We start from the raw sequence: 14,244 nt of genomic DNA, 5'->3' as shown, positions 1-14,244 counted from the left end.
CATGAGAATGTTCTGGTGGGACTGCATCGAAGAAACCTTGTGGTATTCGACGAACAGGCGGACGTCGCTGGACCGAACGTCGCATAGCATCAGACTAAAGCATATGTTGAGCACAACGAGATTTTTTAATGAAGGTATCATGTACATACACGGAGTGTCAATTTCTTGGCCTAGCAGAGCGTGTTCAGTTGTGATATGAAATAAAATGATGCCCATCAACTCACCGTTGAATCCGAAAGTAGATCGTCGAGGCCAGCCTCTCTAAGAATCGCAGCAACATCCCATGTGTACGCATTTTTGTCCATGCAGCCAGTTGCTAATTGCTTTCCATCCGCGGAAAATGACACGCCGGACAGTGGCTCTGTGGGCTGGAGGGATGAACCAATGAGTTGTCCATTGTCAAGGTTCCATAATCGTACTGTGTCGTCCGATGCACTTGCGAGGATGCAGTCATTCGGTGATATTGCAAGGGCACGGACAGGTTGAGTGTGCTCAACCAGCACTGCGATTTGCTCCCAGTTGGTTGTATTCCATGTCCTAATGGATTTGTCAGCTGACCCAGAGATAAGCGTTTTTCCGTCCTTGGTCCAAGCCAGGCAATTCACTGTCCATGTGTGTCCTTTGAGAGTTGTGACAAGCTTGCCTGTCTTTGTGTCCCAGATTTTGATGGGGTAGCACTCGATGGATTCTCTGCGGATCCGCCGTTGGCCAGGGGGTCCAAAGAGATCACTATATCCACCAGTCGCAATCAAGATCATGTCCGGCGAATAGATAACTGTGTACACGTCATCGTGCCCAGTCTCGATTGGCTCAAGGATTGTCTCTCCACTGTCCACGTCCCATTGCCTTGCAGTCCCATCCCAAGATCCGCTCAACACTCTCCGACCATCTCGGCTCCAGCAGACAGACTTCACATCCCTTGTGTGCCCCATCCATTCAGCGATGACCTTGCCCGTGTCGATGTCCCACAACCTCACAACACCATCCCCACTCCCGCTAACCACTTTATTCCCATCAGGAGACAACGCTATACTGAGCACTTTCCTTTTGTTCCAGTCTTCATCCGACCAGTCTTCTTCATCCGACCAGTCTTCTTCATCCGACCAGTCTTCATCCGACCAGTCTTCTCCTATCTGTTTCCCATTCTCCAAGTTCCATACCCGCAGCGAGCCGTCCATTGAACAAGTGATGATCCGCTGTCCGTCGCGCAGGTGTATGACGCCCTCGACAACATGGGCGTGTCCTTCAAATTTTTGGCTAGGCGTTATCGTTGATGTCTTTTTTGTTTTAGTGGGTAAATCCATACTCCAGAATTCCTACTACTACAGAGTGCAGCGCCATCTCAGCTTTCATCGACCAAATTCCAAAATCATCACTTACGAAGATAACAATGACAGGTGGATAGCAGGGCACAATGGGTGTTTCTGTCAAGAGTTGAATTCACTGCCTCCTGGTACGTCTCACATGCTTTATCCTCGTGTTCGCTTCACAGCTTACACACAGCATAGGGTGTGCAAGCTGAAGCGCCCAAGTACCATATGATCACATTATGTTAAGCCTCAGTCTATCATGATCAGCTGTTTCTCAACCACTAGAGAGGACGGGAGGCTGTTCACTGCGAAGGGTTCTCGTGCCTCCTCAATGTCTACTACTATCGACGAGCTGCATTCCCTTTGAGCTAGCGCCTGTTGTCTAACCGGTTATTTAGCAGAACAGCGAGAAGCAGCAGGCCACTTTCAACTGACCGTCCGGTTGATCCCAGGATAGTACTACCCACGTCAACAGCAGCGAACTCACAGACAAGGAGCAGAACGATTTACTAATACAGACATGATCGCCATCGCCTACAGACCTATCGCTCACAAGCAGCCAAGTCAACCGCGATCAAGTTCGTCTCAGGATTCACGTACATAGTGTAATGCGATCAATGTGCCAACTATATTATTGTTAATCGAGAGCGGTCAGTTTGAATAGAAGGTTGAATTTCCGCACTTATTTCTCCAGGGATTTTCAGCAAAGTCTTTGTCCTCCGCGTTTCCAGCTCCAAATCCCTTGGTACTGTCCAACGGATGAACTCGCTGCATGGTCTATGTATTCCTAATACCGAAAAAAATCGATCTTGCGTGCAATAAACTAACAATTGTGTAAAAATGTGAATTAGATCAGTCCTTATCTGTGATACGATAACGTCCAATCATTGCCCTATTGCTCACACAACCAACCCAAGCATGAATGATTCAAGTCCATATCTGCGTCTAGAGGCATACTTGCCCGGGATCTACGACTAGGACTCGGAGCGCGGAACGTTGCTGAGGTGAACATATCCATCTTCTGTTGGAGGGTTTGCTTTGAATGCTTGCCTAGACGTTCGTCTTCAAAGAGCGTTAGCATTGGCATCTAGACAAATGATGAAGAGGAGAGAGGAGGTACACTCACAGACAGGACCATGTTCCACATGTTTAAAATGATTCAATTCCCACGTCGTACCACCAGCAGATTCGTCCCGTCTTCTCTGCCTTTGCTCGTTCTGTTATCCAAATTGCAACACAATCGCGCATCAGTAAATCTCCATTAACGAAAATGAGAACGAAACGCACCTCAATCTTCCGCTTGAACTTCGCAGCACTCTCAAAATCACCCTCCCTAATGCCCTTCGCAACACCATACCACAACTTCATGCTCTCTCACTCCCCCTGCTCTTCCATAACCTTTGCCTTTGTATTCGATCTGGTTGGTTCGTCAGATTGGGATTGGGATAGCAAGGATGAGAGGTGGGAAGTAAGCACGCGCTGTAGAGAGCCACCCGGTAGAGCTTTGAATGTAACTTGTTTCTGCAAGCTCAATACATGGGGATCCGTACCACAGCCCATCGATGCGGAGTCGAGGAAGTGTGATCAGGTATTCCTCGGTTTCCCCAGACAGAAGGGATACAGTCAGGACTGCATGCCCGACTTGCTTTACGATGATGCTTCCACCTAGAGTTGAAGTGAAACGTGCGTCAGGCATCCGGGGTGATATGTGACACAAAGGAAGAAGAGAAACATTGAACGTACCACTAGAACTCGTCTTTTGGGCACTATGCCCCGTCAAAATCACCCTTTTTCGAGGTTCTCTATGCGATAAGCTGTGATAGGAGGGTGGTGGGAGACATGTTCTGCGACCAGGGTAGCTTTGCCTCCACGAGTTGCATTCGCTGGCCAGTACCCGTAGAAGAGTCTAGAATAGATCAGATCAGCGCAAGATACATAGGTCGGCAACGAAGACGCTTACTCTCCAAGAACAGGATCCAGCAGTCTGCATCATATATTAGCTTCACACCAGGGATACATACAACCACCATGATGTCACATACTTCTTCTCAGATCCCAATGATTCGTTCACATGCATAGGACCATCACAGGATTGGAAGTCCAATGAATGACATCGCCGCAGTATCGCTCACACAAATGACCCCAAGTAAAATTATGAATCAATAAGGTCCATATCTGCGACGATTATAATGGAGAAGTAAATGAATATCAGATCATTCGAACGTCCATCGATATCACAGACCTCCAATCCAATCCAGAGCTTAGTGTAGACAGTTCGAAAGATACCAGAGAAGCAGGTCTCATGGATGAGAGGTGTAATATTTCAGAGGCGCGCGAGATAGACTAATGATGGCCATCCTGGTATTCAGGAGACAGACAACCAATGAAGAGCCAGAAGCGAGCCCAGAGTCCAGCCTGTATGAGCATTACGTCAGGGCGCGAGGGCGTTGAAGTTGTAGCTGCGGTATTATCACCGACAGCGGGTGTAGCAGATGAATTGGAGACAGCTGGCTGTGGTTGCAAAGATGGCTGGGTCTGGGTTGCTGTGCCGGATTGCGGTATGGCATTGGGCTTGGGAAGCTGTGAGCTGCTTGCAGTTGGGTTCTTCAAGGGCAATAGTCTTTTCCGTTTCTCCCTCGCGCAAGCGTTTCGCTACGTGATATTAGGTGGAGTTGAGCTGAGAATGAGAAATAACATACACGTTTGCCCTTCGCATACGGGACCTCGAGAACTGTGGGACTGCGCCCTTGCAACTCGGTGCCTTCACATTATCCGCGCGGTCTCAAAAGGATTCGAGCCCAGTCGAGTGGAGAAGACGGTGACGTATCATGGGTATCAGAGGGACTGCGGTGGAACAAGCGGGTAAGAAACGTGCTACCTGGATGTGCTGAGGAGTGGGGACGGCTTTGTGCTGAGGACTGAAAGAGGTCAGGATGATACTCAAAGTGATAGTGATGACGTACATGAGAAGGGATTCCATCGAAGAAACCTTGGGGTATCCGATAAGCAGGCGGACGTCGCGTAGCATCAGCCTAGAGCGTATATGTTGAACAAAATGATATCTTTTGACGAAGGTGTCACATACATGGAGTACCGATTTCTTGACCTAGCAGAGTGTGTTCAGTTGTGATAATGAAATCAAATAATGCCCGTGTACTCACCTTTGAATCTGAAAGAAGGTCGTTGAGGCCAGCTTCTCGAACAATCGTAGCAACATCCCACGTGTATGCATTGTTGTCAGCGCAGCCAGCTGCTAGTAGCTTTCCATCCGCAGAAAACGATACGCATTGAACTAGTTGTGGATGCTGGATGGGCGAATTGATGGATTGTCCGTTGTCGAGGTTCCACAATTGTGGTATGCGGTTTAAGGATGCGCTTGCGAGAATGCGGTCATTTGGAGAAATTGCAATGGCGCAGATAAGGGAAGGGTGCTCAATCAGAACCGCGGTTTGCTTCCATGTTTTAGTATTCCATGTCCCAATCAAGCCATCCCACGATCCAGAGATAATCGATAAGCCTTTGTCCGTCGTTGGTCCAAGCCAGGCAATTCACTGTGTATGTGTGTCCTTTGAGAGCTGCGACGAGCTTGCCTGTCTTTGCGTCCCAAATTTGAATTGCGACGGGTTTTCCTTTGGTTGGGTAATCACATCCACCAGTCGCAATCAAGGTCATGTCAGGTGAATAGATGGCTGCGTGCACCTTATCATACCCGGTCACGATTGGCTCGAGGATTGTTTCTCCACTTTCCACGTCCCATTGTCTTACAGTCCCATCCCAGGATCTGCTTAACACTCTCCGACCATCTCGACTCCAGCAGACAGACTACACAAAGCTTGTGTGCCCCGTCCATTTAACGATGACCTTGCATGTGTCGATGTCCCACAACTTCACTGCACCATAACGACTTCCGCTAACCACTTTCTTCCCATCCGGAGATAACGCTATCCCATACACTCTATCCCGCCAGCCTTCTTCATCCCGCCAGTCTTCTTCATCTCGCCAGTCTTCTCCTATCTGTTTCCCGCTCTTCAAGTTCCATACCCGCAGCGAGCCGTCTTGTGAACAAGTGATGATCCGCCGTCCGTCAGGCAGGTGTATGACGCCCGAGACCCAACTGGTGTGTCCTTCAAATTTCTGACGAGGCCTTATTGCTGATATCTCTTTCGTTTTAGTAGGCGAAGCCATACTCCAGGATTCCTACTACCGAGTGCAGCGCCATCTCAGCTTTCATCGATGAAATCCTAAAATCATCACTTACGAGGACAATAATGACAGGTGGATAGCAGGACACAATGGATGTTTCTGTCAAGAGTTAAATTCACTGCCTCGTATTACGTCTTACATGCCTTATCCTCGTGTTCCCTTCACAGCTTAACACAGCATAGGTTAGGTTGTGCACCTGAAGCGCCCAAGCATAATATGATCACATTCCGTGAAGCCACAATCTATGATTAGCTGGTCCTCGGACACTAGAGAGGACAGGAGGCCGTTGGCTGCAAAGCGTTCCCGTGCGTCTCCGATGTCTACTACTACCGATGAGTTGCGTGAACTAGCGCCCATCATCTAACCGGTTATTTAGCAAAACAGCAAGAAGCAGCAGGCGACTTTCAACCGACCGAACATGCTCATGTTGATAGCGACGAACTCGCGTCTTCTCGCCTCTGCTCGTTCTGTTCCAAATCCAAATTTCAAAATCACGCATCAGCAAAAAAGAGAACAATGAACACACCTCAATCTTCCCCTTAAACGTCGCAGCACTCTCAAAACCACCTTCCCTAATACCCTTCACAACACCATACCACAACTTCATGCTCTCCCACTCCCCTTGCTTCCTCCACAGCCGCAACTGTAATCTCCTCCTTTGGCGAGGTGACATTATGGAACGTAGCACCGCTATGCAACTCGTTAGACGTCCCTTCGATGACGTGTGGGGAGGTATGGATATGTGAAGGCGGGGTGAGCGTTGCTTTGAACGTGTGTGATTTGCCGGAGAAATAGCCTTTGCCTTTGTATTCGATCTGGTTGGTTCGTCAGATTCAGATTGGGATAACAAGAATGATGAGGAGTGGGAAGTAAGCACGCACTGTAGAGAGCCACCCGGTAGAGCTTTGAATGTAACCCGTTTCCGCAAGCTCGATATACGGTGATCCGTACCACAGTCCATCGATGCGGAGTCGAGGAGGTGTGATCAGGTATTCCTCGCTGGAAGAGATACAGCCAAAACTGCATGCCCGACTTGTTTCACGACAATGCTTCCCCTAGAATTGAAGTTAAACGTGCATCGGGCATGCGGGGTGATACATGATACACGAAAGGAAGACAAGAAACAAAACCTACCGCTGAAACTCGTCTTTTGGGCAAAGTCACCTTTTTCAAGGTTCTCTATGCGATAAGCTGTGATAGGAGGGTGGTGGGAGACATATTCTACAACCAGGGTAGTTTTGCCTCCACGAGCTACTACGTTCGCTGGCCAAAACACGTAGAAGAGTCTAGAAGAGATCAGATCAGCGCAAGATACATGTGTCTGCAATGAAGAGGCTTACTCTCCGAGAACAGGATTCAATGGCCTGCATGATTAGCTTCATACCAGGGATACATACAAGCATATTGCATACTTCTTCTCAGACCCCATTGATTCGTTCACATGCATAGGACCATCATGTCCAATCAATGGTGTCACCCTAGTATCGCTCACACAGATGACCTCAAGTAAAATTATGAACCAATAAGGTTCACATCTGCGATGATTATAATGGGGAAGTAAACGTCCGATCCAATCCAGAGCTTGGCGTGCACAGCTCAAAAGATAGAAGAGAAGTAGCGCTCATGGATGAGAGGTGTAATATTTTAGAGGCGCGCGAGATAGACTAATGATGACCATCCTGGTATTCAGGAGACAGACAACCAATGAAGAGCCAGAAGCGAGCCCAGAGTCCAGCCTGTATGAGCATTACGTCGGGGCGCGAGGTCGTTGAAGTTGTAGCTGCGGTATCATCACCGACAGCAGGTATGCTAGACGAATCGGAGACAGCTGGCTGTGGTTGCAAAGATGGGTAGGTCTGAGTTGTTGTGCCGGATTGCTGTGTGGGATTGGGCTTGGGAGGCCGTGAGCTGCTCGCAGCAGGGTTCTTCAATGGCAATATTCCTTTCCGTTTCTCCCTCGCTGACGCATTTCTCTACGCGATATTAGGTGGAGTTGAACGTCCAGTAGAAAGAGAGAACATACACGTTTGCCCTTCGCATACGGAACCTCAACAACTGCGGGGCTGTGCCCTGGCAACTCGGTACCTTCACCACTTTGTCCGCGCCATTTCAAAAGGTTTCGAGCCCAAATGAGAGGAGAGGACGGTGACGAATCATGGCTATTGGCGGGACTGCGGTGAAATAAGCGATGAAGAAATGTGCTTCCTTGCGGTTCTGAGGAGCGGAGGTCGCTTCGTGCAGAGAACTGCAAACATGAAGTCAAAAAAAATGAAGCGACACTAATAGTAAAGCTACGTACTTGAGACCTTTCTCGTGAATGATTGAAAAAACCTTGGGGTACTCGATGAGCAGGCTGACGTCGTTGGACCAGATGTCGAGTGGCATCAGCCTAGAGGGTATATGTTGAGTACAATGTCATCATCTGACGAAGATGTCACGTACATGGTGTAGTGTCACGTCGGCCTGGGTGGGCGAATTCAGTTCTTAAACACTCATGAAATGAGATATGAGTACTCACCTTTGGATCCGAAAGAAGGTCATCGAGGCCAGCTTCTCTAACAGTTGCAGCAACATCCCACGTGTACGCGTTTTTATCGCAGCAGCCGGTGGCTAGTTGCTTTCCATCTGCAGAAAACGACACGGAAGTCACTTCATTTGCGTGCTCGAAAGGCGAACTGATGGGTTGTCCATTGTCGAGGTTCCACAACCGCGCTGTACTGTCGTTTGATGCGCTTGCGAGGATGCGACCATTTGGTGATATTGCAATGGCAAAGACACATTCAGTGTGCTCATCCAGAAGCGCGGTTTGCTCCCACTTGGTTGTATCCCATGTCCTAATTGAGTTATTTGATGACCCGGAGATAAGCGTTTTTCCGTCCTTGGTCCAAGCCAGGGCATACACTGGTGCCTCTGGGTGTTTGAGAGTTGCGACAAGCTTGCTTGTCTTTGCGTCCCAGATTTTAATTGGAAACTCGTCGGGTTTAATCGACATATTCCAGGGTCCATCATATCCACCCGTCGCAATCAAGGTCATGTCTGGTGAATAGATGACTGCCCACACTTCGCGCCCTGTCTCGATTCGAATCGGCTCGAAGATGGTCTCTCCGCTTTCCACGTCCCATTGTTTTACAGTCCCATCGGAAGATCCACTCACCACTCGCTGACCATTTCGACTCCAGCAGACAGACATCACCCTAATTGTGTGACCCGTCCATTTAGCGATGACCTTGCATGTGTCGATGTCCCACAACCTCACAGCACCATCATCACTCCCGCTAACCACTTTCTTCCCGTCCGGAGACAACGCTATGGTCCACACTTCACTTTCTCCATCCTGCCAGTCTTCTCCTATCTGTTTCCCGCTCTTCAAGTTCCATACCCGCAGCGAGCCGTCATCCGAACATGTTATGATCCGTTGTCCGTCGGGCAGGTGCATGACGCCACTGACAAAATCGGTGTGTCCTTCAAATTTCTGGCGTGGTGTTATCGCTGATGTGTCTTTCGTTTCAGTGGGGGGTGAAGCCATACTCCAGAATTCCTACTACCGAGTGCAACGCTATCTCAGCTTCATCGATAAAATTCCAAAATCGTGACTTACGAGGACAACAATGACAGGTGAATAGCAGGACACAATGGGTGTTTCTGTCAAGAGTTGAATTCACTGCCTCCTGGTACGTCTTACATGCCTTATCCTTGTGTTTGCTTTCACAGCTTATACACAACATAGACTGCGCAGCTGAAGCGCACAAGCATCAAATGATCACATTCCGTACAGCCTCGGTCCATGAACTGATTCTCAACAACTAGTGAAGCTAATAGGTTGTTCGTTGCAAAGTGTTCTCGTGCATCCTCAATATCTACTATTATTGAATAGGAGGATGGGTTGCGTTGTCTATATGCTAGCGCTCGTTATCTAGCGGGTTATTTAGCAAAACAGCGAGAAGCAGAGGGCGACTTAAACTTACCGTCTCATGGATCCTGGGACGTGCTAACGTCAATGGCGACGAACTGGCGGACGAAGAGCAGAACGATTTGCTTAGACAAACGTCATCGTCATCGCGTACGGTACTGTCACTCACACGAGCAGCCCCAGATTCCGAAGTTAACCGCGATCAAGTTCATCTTAGGATTCACATACGTAGTGCGGTGCGATCGACGTTCCAGTTGTATTACTGATAGTCCCATCCCAGGCTCCGCTTCACACTCTCCGACCATCTCGACTCCAGCAGACAGACCGTACTTCCCATTTGTGCCCCGTCCATTTTGTGATGACCTTGCCTGTGTCGATGTCCCACGACCTCACTGCGCCATCACGACTTCCGTTAACCGCTTTCTTCCCGTGCGGAGACAACGCTATGCTGTGCACTGCATCTCGCCGGTCTTCATTCCACCCGTCTTCTTCATCCCGCCAGTCTTCTCCTATCTGTTTCCCGCTCTTCAATTTCCATACCCGCAGCGAGCCGTCCATTGAACAAGTGATGATCCGCCGTCGTCATACACCTGCCCGAGACCCATTCAGTGTGTCCTTCGACGTGGCCTTATCGCTGCAAGGTGAAGCGCCTGAGTATCATACAAGCACATTCCGTGAAGTCACATTTTATGACTAGCTAGTTCGTTCTCGTCCACCAGAGCAGACAGGAGGCCGTTCACTGCGACGCGTTCACATGCGTCCCCAATGCCCACTACAATTGATGGGTTGCGTTCCCTTTGAGCTAGCGCCCGCTATCTAACAGGTTATTTAGCAAATCAGGGAGAAGCACTGGCAGCAGGCGACTTACTTACACAGACGTGATCGCCATCGCATACGGTACTATCGCTCACACAAGCGGCCCCAGATTTCGAAGTCAAATTGCAACACAATCGCACACCAGTAAACCTCCATTAACAAAAATGAGAACAACGAAAATTCGCCGTACACTAACAAGGTGTACAAACTCAGATGTTGGACCACGTGTCTCTCGTTCGCATCGCTCCCTGGCAATTTCTTCACTATATATATCAACATGCGTCCAGCAAGGGATTACTCCGCTACATAAAAGAAGGGAGAAGAGGGGCTAAACAGAGTATCCTCGACATACTGCGGGCTCTCCATTCCTTAGGCAGATAGAAGAATAACTAATTATATCTGCCAATATACCACTCATCTTGGGATTTGAGGGTTTGGACGGTATGGGGCAGGTCATGAGTGCGACGAGGTTGTAGCTTCGCAATGAACATTAGTCGCTTCCATTGGCGATGAGCATAGTCACTGACATTGTGTTTCAGGACGCTTGGTACCAACCAGGTGGGCCTGTCTTCTGCAGCACCTCCTTCAAACCCTTGTATATTTCCTCCGGCGGTGCGCTGGTTGGCATCCTTTCCAAGAGAGGATCGTTCGCGGCGAAAGCAATGCACCAGAACTTAGTCCCCTTAGAGTTTTTCACGCGACGAAGTTTGGTGTAAGGGTAAACGTTCGTCGCTATCCTGAGATCGTCAGATGCCATGAGAAGCATGTCCATTCGGTCTCCTACGGTCACGGGGCGCGGATGGCCTAAATCAACGGCTCGCTGGATCAACCATTCGTCTCGCATAACATATCCACAGTATTTGACCATGACTACGGTGTAGAGTCCGTTCCGACACAGCTGCAGAGGGTTACCTTGGATTCGCAATGGTTAACAGTACTTTAGGGGTACTTGTTGCAGTTCAAACCAAGCTTGCCCTTTTATATGGGAGGTCACGTGATGAGGCAGCTCCAAACATGCCAGTGGCGGCAAGTAGTGTGACTGTCTTTTGCACCCTCACTGCCTCAGGAGGGTCAGGATCGCACTGCGACCTCTCTAGAAGCAGAAGACAGTAGTGGTGATCTTCCTGTCTACGCTCATTCTCTTACTTTCAACAAGAGATCCAACCGTTGGATGGTTCTCCTTTAATCCCACACGCTGGAATTGGACCATGAACTGAAACCAATTTCCGCTGTGACCTGCATATGCGATGACTCGTTCAATGGCTCGCACTGAGTTCTCACTCTCTTGACCTTTGCACTGGCACTCATGCATTTGCACACAATCAATCGTACATTGCATTGTCAAGAGTCCGGACTCCGGAATCGACGCAATGTTTGAGTGTTGTGGTCACCCACAAATGAGGAAATGGATATGCCAGCGAGAAACAGCAGGCGACTTAAACTTACCATTTCATGGATTTCGGGACATGCAAATGACTCGGACAACTTGAATGGCGGCGAACTGGTTGACAAGGAGCAGAACGATCTACTTAGACAAATGTGATCGTCACCGCGTACGGTACTGTCACTCACACGAGCAGTTCCAGATTCCAAAGTTAATTGCGATCAAGTTCATCACGTACGTAGTGCAGTGTGATCGACGTTCTAGTTGATACTCAAGAGTCGTCAGTTTGATGGGCAATTGCTGCTCATGTGCGAGATAGTATGATGGAAAGTTGGCGTAGGTAGGACTACGTATTTCTCGAGGGACTTGTGAACATATCTGCAACGTCTTTGCTGGTTCAGCGTATGAGCTATGTGTATGTGTTCCTGCCTGATACCAAAAACAAATCGATTTTTTAGGCAGTGAACTAACAATCGAGTGAAATGTGGATTAGATCAGTCCGTATCTGTGATACGATAACGTTCAATCATTGCCCTATCGCTCACACAACTGGCCCAAACGTGAATTAATCAAGTCCATATCTGTGATAACTAGAAAGAACAATAGGAGAATATATCAGATCAAGAACGTCAACCGATCCAGACGTCCAATCCAATCTAGAATATCCAAAGGTACAAACAATGCTCTATAGGCTGACAGCGGTCGTCTGCACGTCTGGAGGTATACTTGCCAGGTATCTACAACTAAGACTCAGAGCGCGGACCGTTGCCGAGGTAAACATATCCATCCTCTGTTGGGGGGTTCGCTTTGAATAGTTTGCCTAGACGTTCGTCTTAAAGAGAGTTGGTATTAATATCTAGACAGATGGTGAGAGAGGAGGTACACTCACAGACAGGATCATGTTCCACATGTTTAAAATGCTTCAACTCCCACGTCGTACCACCAGCAGATTCGTCCCGTCTCCTCTGCCTTTGCTCGTTCTGTTATCCAAATTTCAACACAATCGCCCATCAGTAAACTTTCATTAAAAAACACAAGAACAATGAACGCACCTCAATCTTCCCTTTAAACGTCGCAGCACTCTCAAAATCACCCTCCCTAATACCCTTCGCAACACCATACCACAACTTCCTGCTCTCCCACTCCCCCTGCTCCTCCATAGGCGCAACCGTAATCTCCTCCTTCGGCGAGGTGACATCATGGAACGTAGCACTGCTATGCAAATCTTTAGACGTTGTATGCCACGTCCCTTCGATGACGTGGGGGGAGGTATGGATATGTGAAGGCGGGGTGAGCGTTGCTTTGAACGTGTGTGATTTGCCGGAGAAATAGCCTTTGCCTTTGTATTCAATCTGGTTGGTTCGTCAGATTCAGACTGGGATAGCAAGGATTATGAGAAGTGGGAAGTAAGCACGCACCGTAGAAAGCCACCCGGTAGAGCTTTGAATGTAATTCGTTTCTGCGAGCTCGATATACGGTGATCCGAACCACAGCCCGTCAATACGGAGTCGAGGAAGTGTGATCAGGTATTCCTCGGTCTCACCAGACGGAAGAGATACAGTCAGAACTGCGTGTCCGACTTGCTTCACGATGATGCTTCCCCCTAGAATAAAACGTACGTCAGCATACGGGACCTGGTATATGAAACAAGGACAACATACCGCTGAAACTCGTCTTTTGGGCACTGTGTCCAGTCAAAATCACACCTTTTTCGAGGTTCTCTATGCGATAAGCTGTGATAGGAGGGTGGTGGGAGACTTGTTCTACGACCAGGGTGGTTTTGCCTCCACGAGCTGCGTTCGCTGGCCAATATCCGTAGAAGAGTCTAGAAGAGATCAGATCAACGCAAGATACATGTGTCGGCAACGAAGACGCTTACTCTCCAAGAACAGGATTCAACGGCCTGCATCATAGATGAGCTTCATACCAGGGATACATACAACCATATCACATACTTCTTCTCAGACCCCATTGATTCGTTCCGGGATGTGTATTGCCCTTTAAGTGTACTCTGCCAACCATATAAATAAGCGGAACGATATGTAACCATGTTTCTCGACTCACGATGAACCATTTCAACACAGCCAACGCTCGTGCTTGATCCGTCTTCCCATCGGCAATCGCAGCAAACAACTCAGGTCGCTCACACCAGTAGGCTGAACAACGGAACACAGTCAGATCGATACATACCGCTCAAAAGCTGATCGCACCTGGGAACTCAGTAAGGGACGTAGGAGATAATATAAACGGAGGAGCAGTCATAGCCGACAGATCGCCCGTGAAGCCAGCCAGCCTAAGGGGTGTCAGTTTACTGATCAAAGGATCTCACCAAATGAAGGACGATGGACACTCACGATTTCAAAAAGCTAGTCCAGCTACTTTTCTGAGCTGCAGGTACAGCCTGGGTAGAACACAGCCCAATAAACGAGAACATGTAACATACGGCATTTGGAATATTTCAGGTTAGATTTACAGAGACTCTTTGATGGACTTGCCTCGCCAGCTTGTTCCGACATGCTTGGTGTTGATTAGTGATTTGGTAGTGGGTGATGTGATTGTGATGGGGTGTAAGGAGAAAGATGGATAGCGGCCACAGCTCAAGGGTACTCCACTGCGTGTGT

General features: G+C 48.6%; 5 protein-coding genes across 5 annotated transcripts; all 5 read right to left on the bottom strand.

Annotated features, from left to right (window-relative positions):
* Window positions 1-2,162: 2,162 nt before the first annotated feature.
* On the bottom strand, window positions 2,163-3,387 carry DFJ58DRAFT_845754 (uncharacterized protein; the record flags this gene model as incomplete). Its single annotated transcript, XM_041393194.1, has 9 exons — window positions 2,163-2,173; window positions 2,214-2,372; window positions 2,437-2,527; window positions 2,598-2,643; window positions 2,861-2,975; window positions 3,054-3,076; window positions 3,097-3,216; window positions 3,271-3,294; window positions 3,353-3,387. 9 exons carry the CDS (start codon window positions 3,385-3,387, stop codon window positions 2,163-2,165), a joined length of 624 nt encoding a protein of 207 aa, XP_041238570.1.
* Window positions 3,388-3,653: 266 nt separating this feature from the next.
* Window positions 3,654-4,982, bottom strand: DFJ58DRAFT_749052 (WD40-repeat-containing domain protein; the record flags this gene model as incomplete). Its single annotated transcript, XM_041387625.1, has 7 exons — window positions 3,654-3,962; window positions 4,010-4,071; window positions 4,134-4,221; window positions 4,274-4,342; window positions 4,396-4,416; window positions 4,472-4,762; window positions 4,806-4,982. The coding sequence occupies 7 exons, from the start codon at window positions 4,980-4,982 to the stop codon at window positions 3,654-3,656; spliced, it is 1,017 nt and encodes a 338-aa protein (XP_041238569.1).
* Window positions 4,983-5,935: 953 nt separating this feature from the next.
* Window positions 5,936-6,942, bottom strand: DFJ58DRAFT_733407 (uncharacterized protein; the record flags this gene model as incomplete). Its single annotated transcript, XM_041386294.1, has 7 exons — window positions 5,936-5,980; window positions 6,040-6,051; window positions 6,110-6,328; window positions 6,395-6,568; window positions 6,619-6,799; window positions 6,854-6,877; window positions 6,926-6,942. 7 exons carry the CDS (start codon window positions 6,940-6,942, stop codon window positions 5,936-5,938), a joined length of 672 nt encoding a protein of 223 aa, XP_041238568.1.
* Window positions 6,943-10,774: 3,832 nt separating this feature from the next.
* DFJ58DRAFT_845752 (uncharacterized protein) lies at window positions 10,775-11,107 on the bottom strand (the record flags this gene model as incomplete). Its single annotated transcript, XM_041393193.1, has 1 exon — window positions 10,775-11,107. The coding sequence occupies one exon, from the start codon at window positions 11,105-11,107 to the stop codon at window positions 10,775-10,777; it is 333 nt and encodes a 110-aa protein (XP_041238567.1).
* Window positions 11,108-12,082: 975 nt separating this feature from the next.
* DFJ58DRAFT_812700 (uncharacterized protein) lies at window positions 12,083-14,230 on the bottom strand. The gene is made up of 11 exons (XM_041391548.1): window positions 14,119-14,230; window positions 13,978-14,024; window positions 13,834-13,916; window positions 13,688-13,779; window positions 13,579-13,634; window positions 13,503-13,526; window positions 13,285-13,448; window positions 13,042-13,226; window positions 12,676-12,975; window positions 12,513-12,603; window positions 12,083-12,455 (listed from the first exon to the last, which is right to left on the bottom strand). The coding sequence occupies exons 1-11, from the start codon at window positions 14,137-14,139 to the stop codon at window positions 12,367-12,369; spliced, it is 1,152 nt and encodes a 383-aa protein (XP_041238566.1). The 5' UTR covers window positions 14,140-14,230; the 3' UTR covers window positions 12,083-12,366.
* Between the last annotated feature and the right edge of the window lie 14 nt (window positions 14,231-14,244).

Source organism: Suillus subalutaceus (genome assembly GCF_016647625.1).
Source record: "Suillus subalutaceus strain FC151 chromosome Unknown DFJ58scaffold_147, whole genome shotgun sequence".
NCBI classification, from domain to species: domain Eukaryota; kingdom Fungi; phylum Basidiomycota; class Agaricomycetes; order Boletales; family Suillaceae; genus Suillus; species Suillus subalutaceus.
The sequence above is the reverse complement of the archived record's forward strand: the minus strand, read 5'-3'. Positions and strand labels throughout refer to the sequence as shown.